This window comes from Asterias amurensis, chromosome 17 (assembly GCF_032118995.1).
Source record: "Asterias amurensis chromosome 17, ASM3211899v1".
In the NCBI taxonomy this organism is placed as follows: Eukaryota; Metazoa; Echinodermata; class Asteroidea; order Forcipulatida; family Asteriidae; genus Asterias; species Asterias amurensis.
The window spans coordinates 5,496,701-5,512,503 of NC_092664.1; the positions used below are offsets into that span (position 1 = coordinate 5,496,701).

General features: G+C 38.3%; 1 protein-coding gene across 2 annotated transcripts in view; it reads left to right on the forward strand.

The window, feature by feature from the left end:
• Nucleotides 1-15,803, forward strand: part of LOC139949707 (regulating synaptic membrane exocytosis protein 2-like) — a 98,767-nt gene that overhangs the window by 40,884 nt on the left and 42,080 nt on the right. For both annotated transcript variants that reach the window (XM_071948198.1, XM_071948199.1), the window contains 2 exons: nucleotides 2,646-4,242; nucleotides 5,855-6,126. In XM_071948198.1, the coding sequence (XP_071804299.1) occupies nucleotides 2,646-4,242; nucleotides 5,855-6,126 (1,869 nt within the window). The remainder of the gene's footprint in view (nucleotides 1-2,645; nucleotides 4,243-5,854; nucleotides 6,127-15,803) is intronic.

Consider the following 15,803-nt stretch of genomic DNA (forward strand, 5'->3'; position numbering starts at 1 on the left):
ATGTTCCCTTTTTCTAGGTAAAGAAGGGCATTAAAGGTTTACGTCCCTCTACAAGGCAAAAAAGGGCTCATAGGTTTACGCCCTTCTTTAAGGCGAAGATGGGCACAAGGCTTTTGTGCCCTACTTCAAGGTGAAGAAGGGCATAAAGCTTTACGCCCTGCTTCAAGGCAAAGAAGTGCATAAGGCTTTAAGTAGATAGGGTAAGCGTAAGGCCTGAATTTAAATCACGTGACGTGCTTGTATGGAAAGTCGTATACAAATATAAAATGGTTTGGAGTTGGACGGTCGATATTAGCTCGCTAAGGTATTGGAAGTTGACAAACTAGTTCTAAATAAAGCAGTTACAGGTTGTCGTAGGGCTTCTGACTGGCACCCGAACAATTGGCAAAATAGGGAGACCGCCAATATTAGATAGCTCGGTTGGTAGAGCTTGTTAATCCAAGAGTTGAAGGTTCTTCAGTCCATAGAGTGGTATTCTAGAAGACAAGTGCACAATTTAGGGGTTACTTTAACCAAGCTCATTCCCCTGGTAATGACTTTAACTTTTGCTCCAAAGCATACTAGCAGTACATCACTCTTTGAAGAATGAAGTTTAGAACATAGGGAGGGGGTGTGTTAAGAGGAATGCTTGTGAATCAAGTATGTGCTGAAGAGTCAGGTGCTTAGAGGAGTCCAGAGTAATAAGGCTCTTCATTCGGCGGTTGGACCCTGAGGGTATGCATCTACAAATACTGCCGACTTTGCTTACACAATATGCAGTACCACTGAGGGTGCAGTCATAATCATATTCATGCATTGAATTTCTAATCAATAGGCGATTTTTTTAAAAGGATAGTCCGTTTGAAAATGAAAATATTTGATGAGTTGTATTTGAGAGATTCTGAAGTCTTGAAAATGTTTACCCTGAATCTTAGTTAGAGATGTATTATCTGCTAAGCACAGTGGCGTTTTGTAAAGCAGATTTTAGAAAGGTACCAGCCATATACAATGTGCGCATTGTGGCTGGTAATCTATTTTAGCTGAGCAACAAATTTTCGTGCTTTCAAGTAGCTCTTGTAGGTCTGGTTCTTTGGCCGATTTGTGTCTAAATATAAACATTTTTTTAAAGTAAATTTTAGAACGCTTTCACTTAAAGCCATTATACACTTTCGGTAAACAGTATTGTCCAAGTCCCACACTTCTCAAAAGTAAAGCATTTCATGGACTAATATTTCAAGAGAAGTCTTTCACCATTACCTTCTGTAAACTCTGTAAGTTATTTGTAAATCTGTGAACTTTTTTTTTTTTTCTGTACCGAAAGGGTCCAATGGCTTTAAGGTACGGCATGAAATAAAATCTACTCTTGATCTCTGGTTGGTTATTAAAAACAAACTAAATTAATTCCTTTTCTCAGACACCAAACATTATCTCAGGACTCATGTCCACCAGCCATGTACATGTACAAACAATTTTACATTTATTAAGTGGGTTGTCTGTGGTTACGCTAAAGTTTTTCATTTTGTAACTGCATAGTTCATCAAAATTCCTTAATATGTAGGAGAAACAAATCAAACATTTTTGGGGTGAAAATCAGGTCATGCAACTTTAAACCAGCTCTATGAAATTAACCCCATTTCAACCTTTTTGTTGAATTTTCATTATGTTTAGATTTCTGTAACGGCATAAATGCATGCCCAGAGATTGTGAGGCAAATTATTTGAAAGAGGACATTATTACGTTAAAAGTTATTACCTTATAATACATGTTAATATCAAGGTGTGTTCAGAACGCCACTCATCATATAAAATATTCAACATGCCCTTAAAAGATTGAGCATAAAATACAAACATAAGCTGCAAGACTTTATGTAAAAACAATAAATTTAAACAGCCTTATATAAAAAATAATCCAAAACAAAATGCAACAATTGTGAAGGAATATTAAACATACATTACAATACTGGAACTGAATGCCTCACCAGACATTGTGGGCAAAATTTGTTGTCATTAAAAGAACTTCCCAAATATTTACTTAAAATAGATACAGAAAGAAATTTTAAGGGTACTTGCCAAAGATTATAGATTGCCCTCAGCGCAAGATGGGGAACTCGGCTGAAATGTGGAATGTGCGCTTGACGCCATACCAGCAAGCAACTTTTTTGATGCAACAAATAAATCAGTACAGACAATGGCCATTGCCATCAATGATATATTAAAAACTCTTGCTCACTGAAATGGCTCTCATGTGTATTTCCCATTCTAACAACAGATCAAGAGCGCCAGTTTCCCATCTTTTACCTTATATATAAATAAATAAAAATAAACAAACAGAAAAAAAGTGCAAACTTGATGGTAGATAAGTTGCACTATTTATTGTTACTATAGGAAAGCTCTATTAAAGAAAGGGCCAGGGTTACACATCCTTTTTATCTTTACCAATTCACACCTGTGAGGTGATCCATGTGCTGTCACTTTCCCGTTACAGGTTGAATGGCTTCTGAGATCACCAGGTCTAGATACATCAGTTGGTGCCAGATAATTAATCCGGAGGTCCCTGGGTGGTCAAAGTCCCACTCCAACTTTTCTTTGTTCAACCCAAAAGTATTTTTTTATTATGATTAAAGACAACTTGAGTTTTTTTAAAACACAATTCTTGTTATTTTGCAGGTTCTATGGGTCTGTAAACTATGTCGCAAGAAGCAGGAATTCCTGACAAAGACAGGCCAGTGGTATCATGGTCGCCAGGGAAAACCTCAATCATTAAACATCGATGCTGCAGCAATGTCCGCAGACGGCAACAGCAAACCCTCCACACCACAATCCTCTAAAGATGGTAGTCAACAACTTATCAAACCCCAGTCGGAACAAACTATACACAGTGCTAAACCTAATAACAATAACAACAAGGAGAATTTGGGAGGTGTGCAGCCGCCACGGTCACGTTCGACAACACCACACAGTCAACTTACAAGACAGTTATCTAAGAATGAGGAAGAAGGCCCTACAACTAACTCGAAACCTGGACATAGACCTCATAGTAGAGAAGGTGGTAAAAGACCAGGTCACGATGTTGAAAGAACGCATAATGCTAGAAACGATCCAAATTATGATCCATCAAATGATGGGCATTTTCAAGATCGGAGGAGAGAGTCTAGATACTCAATGCGTGATCGGACTCCCGACCGGGACCGTTCTACGAGCAGTGAGCGTACCACGATGACAGAGCGCCATGGACGGGATCCAGCCAAGTATAGTGGGCGCGAGAAGCAGTACGGTCCTGACCGTGAACACTTTACCGAGCAAGAGCCTCGTCGATTTCAAAACCAAGATCATTTTAGGGATCATGGGCGATATGTTGAACATGAACGGGAGCGTTATGGTCATGGATATGAAAACCAAGATCGTCGTGCATATCCAGATGATAGGTATTATTCAGCAGATAACGAGCGAGGGCGCCATTACTCGAAAGAGCCACTGACGCGACAAGTAAGCGGGAGAACTTTAGATCGTCAGCGGAGGATGTACGGAGATGAGCCGCCGTCTCCTCACTATCCACATGAACGGTATCCGGAGCATGCTGGCTCTGATCGGGAAAGAAGGGACGTTGATCAAAGAGAAATCGACAGGAGGGAATTAACCGACCATCGGGACATGGATCGCAGGGATGTACCAGAACGTCGAGAAGGTGTCGGTGCTCAAATTGAACCCCGTGAATTCGAACGTCATCCGAGTGAGCGTAGGATATCGCGCGCTCGGCGAGACCGAGAACGGAGCCCAGGGGATCCCAAACGGACATCTCCTAGGAACGATGAGAGATACAGTGAAGAATACCGGCGTGGTGCTCCGCAATATCCCCCGGAAGTTGTGTCTCAGAAACGACCAAGCAGCTCTCCACGGCACAGTATCACCGTGGAGGATGTTGACGCACAACGTGAACGTCTTCTCCTGGCCGAGTCCTATGGTGCTGCGAGTCGGATTCCGGAATTAGGCCCCAAGCAACATTTAGACCCCAGCTCTGCAGCGATGAAGGCAAACAAACAGGAGACGAGGAACAACAAAGCGGACTCAATGATTAGGAATGATTCCTTGAGTTCAGATCAAAGTGAGTGTGTTCGACCACCACCCCCTAAGCCTCATAAGACCAAGATATCACGCAAGAGGAGGCAGTTCTCACTGAGTAGTTCGGAGGAGGAGATTCGGTCGACACCAGAGTACACCAGCTGCGAGGAAGGAGAAATCGAGAGTGAAAGTGTCAGTGAAAGAGGTTTGTGGTTTTTCTTTGTTTCACTTATAAACTCTTCAAATTTTAACTTTTTAGGATCAGGGTCATTTGGAGCCCATAGCAGCCTCAGACACAACCAGTGCCGAAAGTTTGTCCCTTCAATGGCAAGGCAGTTTAGCTTTGAGAGAAAATTATAATTTTGTGCCAACTGTCATTCTGTTTGCAAGATACAAGCTTAACAACAAAACCCTACGAGAGTTTGCTGACAACAAAACAATCTTTGGTTTAGAAGTGCCTGTTTAGTGTAGTTCTACTGATCTCAACTGATAATGACAAGCCATTGTAGAAAAGAATTTGCTTATCTTTAAGTTTGCTTTAACAAAATTGACAGTCATTCCTCATCTCTATTTCGATGACAATTCAGTGTGTCTTATGTCTTACCAGTCATCTGAGAGTTTTAGCAAAGCTAGATGTGGAGCTGATTCTGCAAATGAGGCACATAGAAGAAGAAAAAAAAGAATCAAAATTGATGAGGCTGTTTCTTTAGCATTGCTGACTAAAGCTAGTCTAACCCAGATCAGAACTCTAATCTCAATTCTAGTCATTAACCTTAACCTTAACTAAATGCTTGTAATTGCAGCGCCACCCCTTACCCCTAGCCCCAACTCAACTCGCCCCCAAACCAACCCAATTTCATCCCTAACACTTACCTCATCACACCGCTTACCCCAACCCCATCCAGCACCTAACCCCAACACCAACCCCACCGCTAACCCCCAACCCCATCTCAACCTTGACTTCACCTTAACCCCAACTCCAGCTCCAAGCCGACCACTAGCACCCCAAACCCAACCCGAATGCCCCAAACCCAACCCCACCCCTAACACCCCAACCCCACACCTTACGCCCCAACCCCAACCCCACTTCTAACCCAACCCCAATTTCAACCCCACCCCAATCCCAATTCCAATACAACCAATAACCCAAATCTCATCACACCACCCCCTAACCATAAACCCAAACCCAACCCATCCCTCCCCGCCCCACCCCAAACTTCACCCTTAATCTCATTCCCAATCAATCCAACTACCGAACCCAAACCCCAACCTCAAGAAGGAAGCATTTTATCATTCTTTAAGTTGAAACCCAAACCAAGTACCTTTTCACTAAAGATTCATTATGTACAGGAGAACCTGAAGCGTGGGAGGACAGGTGGTCACATGACCAGGACGGGCCGTCACTTACCCTGGTGAGACCATATGACATGATGATGTCGTAGTGATGTCATCAAGTGTCATTATTTAACTGTACGATTTTGTTGTCATTGTGAAAGACTTTGTGGGAAATAATTGCTACATGTAGGTTTGTTATATTTCATGCGTGTTAGCATGAAGAGTCTCAAAAAAACCCCTACAAAACACGAATTTATAGTTCAAAAAAACCCCAAAACAAAACAAATTGTTACTTCAGTTATCTTTGATTTGGTAACACAGAAGATTGTCATTTTAACTTGTGGAATCATAAATTTAGAGACTTTAGCAAATTTGCCACAAGGTTTTTCACTCCTCAGCGATGTTGTTATACTTGCAACTCTCTGTACACTTTTTGTTTCTCATTTCCCCTGCTCTTCCAATCATTGCCACTACCCCCTCAGGTTCTGGTGAACTTGAGATAGGGACCAGTGGTGCTAACAGCAGCAAGGATAAGACCATGCATGGTAGCCGTGGCGCCCATGTGGACCATGGCGACCACCATTCCGAATCGGAGATCGCGAGTTCGGCCAAAAAGAAAATAGTTCGGTTTGGCCGGGGGGAGGGCCGTTCCATGGAGGAAGACACAGAATGGTCGGAGCCTCAAATTAAAGACTCTGGGGTGGATACTGGTAGCAGTACAACACTAAATGAGGAGCACAACCTTGTTCCCAAGGTTAGAGCTTAGATCCACCATTTTAAAGTGAACCTTTTTTAGTGGACTCAAACTCTATTTTTAAGTCACACAGTCTTTGGTTGTAGTGAAATACACACACACACTGCTGTAGATTTCCTGGCACAAAATCACTCGCAACTCCATTTCACTAAATCTCTCGTCAATTTCGTAGCGCATACTCTCAACTAATTTGGTTGTTGGAAAGCTTGCATTTTGACAAGGTCGCGCCGAACCAAATTCTGATTTAAAGTACATGAAAAGTTTGACCTCTGATACAGTTAGGAACGACTGGACACAGAAGAAGTCGAAAGATTGACTGTTGCAGTCGTTCAGAGCGACTTTGGAGTGCCTTGGTGTAAGACGTTGATCTTAAAACCTGTCTTTAACAAAATTTTATTTGGGTCGACCTAAGTTCTGCTTAGTTTGGCGCAACTGTGGCGCGCCTGTCTGAAACTGGTCTATCAAACCAGAATCAGTTTATTCCAACGAGGGTTTTCACTTATTTAAACTTCACCTTTGTCAGCCAACACTTAACAGCCAGAAATGAAAGATTTTTTTCGCTGCTCACCATCTTTTATTATCCACCAAAATGAACTGATGTGCAAAATTGCTTGTGTACTAAGTGATGTTGTTGGCTAGTAAGCAGAGTACCAATTGAGAGATGCATTTCAGCGAGATTTTAAGAGATTGTGCAATGGAGCTAGAGTCGTTGCATCATGTGTTCGTGTAGAAACAATTATTATGTTGCACCTCATGTCATTTTCCATCATTGCTTTTGCTATTCCTTTGTTGCATCAGAGATACTCATGAGTATTTTCCAGTTGTATATTTTTTCTGTTTTGTGTCATTTCATATCCTCAGACCATCTTATTATATACCCTCCTATTCGAACCTCTGAACTGCATGATTTGAAAAGTAATACAATACCAATGATTACGTTTACCGTTACCGTACCCCACTGTACCTCACTGTGCCTCACTGCACCACACTGCACCTCATTTGAACTCAGATGGCCCCACATTGCACCACAATTCACCCCAAACTATCAAGTAAACATGCATAAAAAAATATTTAAAAAATTGATGAAATGAGATAAAGCAGAAAATGCTTTTCATGAAAAATCAAATTGATAAGTGTGAAATGAGGCGAGGTACACTTGTTTTACCGTGTATATTTGTTTCTGTTAACTACCGAAAAAGTTAATGGTTCGTTCTCATTTTAAAGGAGACAAGACTATTTCATACAGGTGTATAGTTTAGCAAGTTAAAATAAAAATAGCCAGTAAGATGCCTTTACCATAAAAAATATCTAGGAATATTTGAAGTGCTCAAGGTAAACGCTTTGAGTATGTTGTAATGTATTGAGGGTAAAATGAGTTACTTCGTGTTTAGTGAGAGTATAATTAGGTACAGACTAAGAAATGCTAAGGTTACAATGAGGTAGGTACTTAAAGTGAACAGTTTGAGTAATGAATTGAGGGTAATGAGGTACAGGGTTCACATATCTACACAGACTAGGTTGGGTAACTCTGTTATTGCAGGGAAGGGGGTTATTGGAAAGTAAAATAAAAAGGAGGTTTCATTAGTGTTAACCTTATCATTAGGAGGCTGCGTATAGGCACAAGCTTACCCTAGATGATTTGAAACACAATGCTGCTTGCAAGTATTTGTACTGGGGGCTCTTTTTGATTTAATAATAGTTTTGTTTTTTCCTTTTTTGTTTAGTTCAATTCACTTTTCAAATATTTCAAATACTTCAAATACTTTTTTGTCCAGTTATTTTATTATTTCTTTATTTGTTTGCGTTTTGTCAGAGTTCGTAATATTTGCTCAGCTCATTACAAACATTATTTTCTAGTACATTGTAGTTGGTAATTACGTTTGGGGTGGGGTTAGGGTGGACGAACCATAAGCAACCCTTTGTTACATGCATTTTATTGCATGTGATCCTTGGCTACTTAATTATTTATTTATTTAAAATTATATTTAACGAGGGTGACCCATCTTAACACAGCTGATCATTTGGGCCCCTCACATTATATATAAAAAACCATCAAAGATAAAATTAATACAAACAGTAACAAGCTATACAATCCAGTTAAAAAAAATAAAAATAGGGCGACTGACTGCCAACATAGAAAGTGGAAGTTTCGTGGCCGAGTGTGGGTTCAAGTCCCAGTCCTTAAGAAAGATACTTTACCATTGCTTCGTCCTTCGGATGGAGCGTAAAGCCATTGGTCCTTAGTGTTGCATAATGCATGTAAAAGAACCCAGTACACTTATCGAAAAGAGAAGGGGTTCTGCCCGGTGTTCCTGGTTTGATTGGCAGCACATTGCGCCACAGCACCTTGTTAACCATGGTGCTATATAAAAGGAGTAGACCTCATAATTCAAAAGTAGTCCCTCAATCATAAAATGCAGAAAAATACTGTATGTTAAAGCCGCCTGAGCGTCACAGAGTGACAGATGTGCCACTATATAAGAATTTACTGTTATTATATTACTATAGACAATGTAGGTTAGTTGGTTTAGCGCTGGCACATAAATCCGGAGGTCGCTGGTTCAAGAAAAATTTTCTGTTTTCAACCTAAAAAGACACATTTTTTTTGCTAATCTTTAAGACCTTAGTGTTAAGCATGGAGACAATGATTACTAAACCCAATGATGTCTCATGATGCACGCATTGTCTTACCCATCTCTCATCTTCCCCCATCTTCCATGTTTCCAAACCAAAAACGCCGATTAATACTTCCTGCGAGTGCGAAGCAAATTGTTACATCACAGCTCTTTTGGGCAGTGACTGAATCAATCGTTGCGACTTTGTGACCTTAAAATTTGTGTCGCATTCACATTTGCAGGAAGTATGAACCAGACTTGAGGCTGGTACATACTTCAAGTCAAATCAAAATGTTCTTCCGTCTTGTTGAAATGAAATGGGGATGGAGTCGTCCTACTGGATTGGTTGGAATGTTGGTCCAATAACTCCAATCGTTCACCTTTGCATTGAATATGTACTGGTCTAACCGGGTCATCTTGAAGTACTGATATTTTTCTGTATGAAGCATTCATTTTAACGAAAATGGTCACTCTGTAATTCACACCCTTTTAAACTTGGACACGTGATTGATAATAAATTATTAAAATTTCAAAATGGAGTGTGAACAAATAAATTAGCCAATGCATTTTAAAACAGTTGGATTGTGATCAGCTTCTCACAACCTGGTTTCTTTTATTTGAATGGCTTTTTACAGTCTTCATAAATATCAAGAATGATGACCCCATTTGTCCCTATGTATTCTCCCGCAGTCATTACATTTGCATGTATTTTTGCATCTTGACAAGCTTGTAGCATGTTTTACCATAAGTCATCTTTGAAAACGTAATACTTTCTTCTATAAATTAAAAACATGATTATTTTAATGTTTTAATCTAGACATAGACCATTTCACCCTGTACTTTACATGTACTTCAAATACATACTTTTGTTATTCATGTTAAGGAACTAAATATTAGGAATTATCTACTAAGTAAGTAGAATAATTAGCAAGACAAGTTCTAAGAACAAATTTGCACAGCAAAGTATAAGATATCCTGCACATGGCGTTACCGCAAACTATACACATTGATACCTCAAAATGCCTCAAAACCTATTCATACATTATATACATCAAAAAGAAAGAAAATCAGTTATATTATTGTTGAAATATTATTATTTTGAAATGGTAATGATTATCAAGAACACTTGATTATTTCCATTTGAAAGCTCACTGATTCTAAAGTTCCTACCAGTTCCAATCTTCCAATGAAGTTTTCCAACTGACATTTCTGAGAGTTCACTGATTATAAAGTTCATGGACCATTACCAATCCTCCAACAAAATATTTCCATCTGATAGTTCACTGATTATAAAGTTCATACCAGAACCAATCACAATTTCTTTTAAGATGTTGAAACCAATGCTTAAAGTTGCAGTTGACAGGAATAATACAGCGAATGTTTTATAACGAAATCTTCTAAAGACTTGCAGGAAATAAACACATTGTTAATGTTGTCAAGTTCTTTACATGCGCTGTGATCCTTGTGGGGCAATTTTAAAATGACCATGTACACAGTTTACAAGAGTTTCTTAAGTTCTGTTTTTTTAACCATCTTTATTCTAGGGGGGAAGTCTTTTGTACGTTGCGTTAATTCAGAATTCTTGATATTTATAAAGACCCTCTTCCTGAACTCTTTCCATTCAAAGACTTCTTGTGTAACACTAAAAAATATCTGGGCGACAAATCTTTTCTTCATATTTAAATGAATCACTCAGACAAAACACACACAAATCAGCGATGAAATAAATGTCCTAATACCGAATTTGCAATCCATTAGTAAATTTACTTCAGGGAAGATTTCTAAAGAAATACTTTGCGCGGAAGCACGTTAAAAGCAACGACAAGAAATTACACACAAACAGTTTCTTAAAACATCCATACAATTACAAATTATATTAAGGTCGAAAAGATGTACATGGTAACAAAAAAGACTTGTGTTAAGACTGTCACTTCTTTAAATTCACCCAACCTCCCTCTGTCAGTCTTATGTATACAAACCACACTTGGTGAATAGAGTGCTCGCTAATGAGTCATGTTCAGAGAATTTAATTTAGTAACCATATTTGGCCCACTGGGGATACATAAAGTATTTAATATTTTCCAAATCTAGTCCAAGGTATACAGTTCTTACACACTTCGATGTAGGGGTAAACCCAAATTATTATTGTTTATCCCTGATGCAAATTTAGGATCTATTATATCGTTGTGGTACCCGATGCTAAAACATAGGATTCGAATTTCCTCTAAAGCTACTGGGCAATCTCGGTGGTCTAATTGGTAAGACACTGCTCTTAATTGCAAAGGTAGGTTTGAATCCCAACCGAGTAAATATGCCTGTTTTTTGTTTTAACAGGACAAGGGAAAGTACTGAGTATGCAGTGCGTACACACATCGATGTCAGGGTAAAACAAAAAATAATAAATCTAGTCTAGTGAAAATTTTAAGATGTACAAATGAATCATCAGATTTTGTCACCAAATTGATGGTAAAAAAGTAATAAAACCCTAAGAAGTTTGCAGTCAAAAATTGAGGCAGTACATGTTGTAGTTCCAAGAACAGGGCAGGGAAAGTCACAGAATCATCTTCTCACTGCTCAGTATTTAGAAGTCCTTGGAAAAATTTTGTTATTATTATTCTCATCTGTTACAAGTTTGGTGTATTTTGCAGAGGATGAAACTACCTTTCAAAATGATTTGCACAGTTGTATTGTTTGCTTTTCCAAATTGGAGCTTTGAGGTTGGAAACATAAGACAGATCAACTCAATTTAGAAATCAGGGTTTGTGCGGGAAATAAACGCTTGTGTTGACACTTGGTGGCGCTGTTTATAGAATGGCGTTCTTGTTGTGTTGAATGTATGCAAATGTATTTTATGTTTAGCTGGTTTGAAACTTCTTAGGGTTTTATAACTTTTTACCATCATCATCAAAATTCCTTTGGAGAAAAAAAATCTGATTATTTTGGTCTTCGAGAGAAATACAATGGTCCTTTGAAAACTGTGATGGTAGATCTTTACCTGCACTGCGCCATCTCTCCGACTTTGTTTAAAAATCTATAGCAATCTCTTAGAATCTTAAGTGTAAGTTCTTGATTGCTGAGCATAAAGTAGCAGGGAGCCAGCTGCAATCAATCCACTTTGTATGGTTATTTTAATCGGTAACCGGTTTCAGCGACACAAAGTTGTTCTGTGCTTAGCAACGCTTTAAAGTCTTTGATAGGACTATCAAATACCTATGACTAAGCATCACTATGCCTGGTCATTGAGTCATTGGTATTTTAAGTAACCAAAGAAAAGAAAATCTTCACAAAATTATCTGATTGTTTCCCGGAAACTCTTGAACAAAACTGTACATGGTTTGCTGAAGGCATTTACCTTCCTAACAAAACAAATTAGTGAGTGTGACTTTCAGCTTGGTAAAGATTGTAAAGATATAGCTTACTCATCGCTGTCTTGTTATCTAAGATGTTAGAAATTTGCTGTGTTAAAGATTCATACTTTACCACAAATATAACTTGTCTTTATGCTGTACCCTTGAAAAAATACTATTCACAAAGTTCTGAATATTTTATTATGAGGGTGAACCTTCTTCCGTTAATGATACATGTAAATACAAATGGTTCTTTTACGTACTTGCATTACACAACACATGGGACCTTGGACTTTCATTCTGTTCAAAGGACGAAGCAATAATGGTCAAGTGTCTTTTTAAGTGTCCTGACCAGGACTCGAACCCACACTCTGCTGATCAGAGACACCAGAGTTTGAGCCAGTTGCACTTGACTGTTTTCTCTCTATATAAAGACACACTACTCTTTGACCTACTTCTCTAGTTCTTTCTACAAGTTGGCAACACCATCATCTCAAAATTCCTCTTAAAATTCAGAGCATGGTTTCAGAAATTTTGCCTCGCTGAAGATTCTCATTCCATTGCTTAATTTCACAGAGCTCCTAAAGCACAGAAACTAGCTAAGCATAAAATTTGGCAGTAAAATTTGGCTTAGCATAGAAAGGTTATCATTTCATTAAAATACCATTTCACATATATATAGCATCTGTGACTGATATCTTACTTAATGTTGCTTAGCAGACATTGGTTTCACACTATTTTCTGCAAAGCAGCTCGCTGAAATTGGACTCTGGTTCTGTTAAGCCAACTGTTTTCTGTTGGAAACAGACCAAGGTGTGACTCTAGCATTGAAATAAAACGGAATTGATCCTATGCTCTTTATATCTTGTCAACGGTTCACCTTGATTGGTCTGCTCCTTAATGACTTTGTACGTAACATTCTAAGAAACGTGATCTTCAGCTTATTACTCTGGCATTTATAAAAGGTCATATCATTATCCAGTAGGTAGACACATTAGGGGCGTTCATTTACTAGCACATTGTGTCGTTGTGTCCAATGCTGTAATGCAGAGATGCCAAGTTTACAGATCAGCTACATTTAGGTCTGAGATTTTTGAGACTCCCTCTCCCTAAAAAAATTATTATTTTGATTAGGCCATTTTTTAAATTTGGGATTATGGAATCGCTGCCAGAAAAAATCATGTTCTGGAAAAAAGAAAGAAAACAAATCCAAAACATTTTGGAGGTAGCAATATGTGACATTCATACTCGCTCTCATAAAAGTTTCTGTGTTTGAAACCCTGAATGATTTAAAGTTTAACCAATCAGTTTCCCTGGTAGTTTAATATTTTAAAATAATGTTAATAGGGGGCCTAATGCTTCTTTGTATAGCACTTTTTCAAAGCTATAAATTATCAAGCGTGCCATACAGTAAAATAAAAAAATTCTAATAGATATACAAATCAAAAGAATGACAAGAAAAATGGTCAGTAAACTTCATAATTAGTAAGCTTTCAGACTAAAATTAAGCACCTTCAAATTTTTACTCAATCCAGTGATCGCATTATGTGGCTGACACCATGGTTAAATTGCTCTTTGTCTAAAACTCATTCAAAGTGACATAAATTTAATCCTGCATTAACAACTCTACAAATATCTGATAATCTTCCTTTTCTCAGAACTTTTTCTGATAATTGTGAAAATTATCATACCACGACTAGATTTTGGTTTACATGACCACCTTAGAGTCATGATTGACTAGTCTATATATTACCACTCAATTCATAACGTCTGTGTAAGGACATCGCCTCGGTATCCCCCGGCAACCAAAATGGCCGGCATAATTTAGGGAACGCATCTCATGCGAACCGGAAACACGCCGTGTTCAAATCCCTCGTAATCTCCATTTTATCATAAATTGAGTCACTAAAAGCATTTTGGGCAAACAATTGAGACAGTCGCTCTCAGCGAGCGAGACATCTAATGAAATTCGCTTTAGATATTTCGCAAGAGGGTTATCCGATAATTTTATTTTACTGGGGCTTTTATTACTGCGTGGTGGAGGATCTGCCATGTAATCGTGACGGACAGACTTTGTTTTGAATATGGCGTTAGCAACGAGGTTAAGGATGCAAGGAGGCTGATTTAATGTAACTTAGAATTGAATTATTATCTACAATCATTCACCAAGGCATAGTCACGATTCATGACTATTTCATACTAAATCGTCAAATTGGTTCGTCTTCGTTCAAAACAGCACACTGATGGTTATTTATTATTGTCATGTCCAAAAAAATCAAGAATCGCATCCCCAAGGTGATCCCCTGGCTGCTGCTTCCGAGGTTGTAACATAAACTTGGGTGTGACCCCTTGCTACATGGCAGTTACTGGTTGTATGGCACCCCGCGCAAAGATAGTGATATAATAATAGGGAGACCCCAAATTATTTTAAAAATTACCCCTCAGTCTACCTTGCGGTTTATTACTTGATATTTAAAATCACGAATCATTTAGCAGACAATTTGTAAAGTCAACTTTGGCCCTACAGGCCTGGGCCGCACTTCATTGCTGTGCTTACTGAATCAGCGCTTACGGAAGCAGGGAATTCTGCGCTTACGTCAAGCTTGTTTCTTGGGTTTGCAGGGATTTTTGGCTTGCATACGTACTCCACATTACTTGGCTAGCGCAGAAATTCAGCGGTTGCCGTGCAAGCTCAGAATGGTGGTCGTAAGTGCAGAATTCGGCGGTCAGCAGAACCATGAAACTTTGCCCCATTTTCAAGGTAGAAATAGAAGTAGAAGGAAGTAGCAATAGAAAATTAAGATACAATCCAACATATTGAAATACTATCAAAATTCCACCACTGCGAAAAAAAAGAAGAGAAAACTAAAATAAGACGGTTGAGCCTTACTCATTGACCGTACGATTAGACACTCTCATATTATCCTTAATGAACATTCTGGCTGCACCCCACCCTTAGCACTAGAAGTCCTTACACTATTGCTAATTAAACATAACCATTTAAGCGTGACGCACTCGGCCTTATGCATGCTCATCCACTGCATCACAGAATTAAGTAATAGTCTTTACATTAAAGGAGCACTCTCACACTTCATGAAAATGCTTTTAGACTTTAAAGGAGCAATCTTTTATTTTGCACTTTCATCACGCTTAAAAAAAAACCCACTTGTGCAATACCAAATATCATGTAATGACAACTGTAAAACTCAAAGGGAACAAATCAAGTGAATAACTGTTTGTTTCTAGGTTTTTGTTTATTTATTTTATTATCTTCAAAAACTCTTTTAGAAGCAATCATCAGATCATTTGATTTATGAATTTTCTTTTAATTAAGTTGGCTTCAAAAAATGTAACTCACTGAAACTGTTTGTGTTCGTCTGAAATTGGTGTTGTATTTCTAAAGATACAGGATATTTTTGATGGTTCTTCATTTAGTCACACAAACTATGTAATTTTTTAAAGCTAAAAACCAAAGCAAAACAAATGTTCACAGAATAAGCAGTGAAGGGGGGATTTGTTGTGCCAGTCAAATGGTCAAATCCAATGCTGTTTGTATTGAATAGTTATCAACATTTTTGAATGAACTACAAATTTGCCATACAAAAACCGACAGATTATTTGAATTGTGACATCAAAATAATTTTTGAAGTTTACTACAAAAAATTGCACTTGAAAGGTATCAAATACAGTGGCATTTTACACCATTTTACTTGAG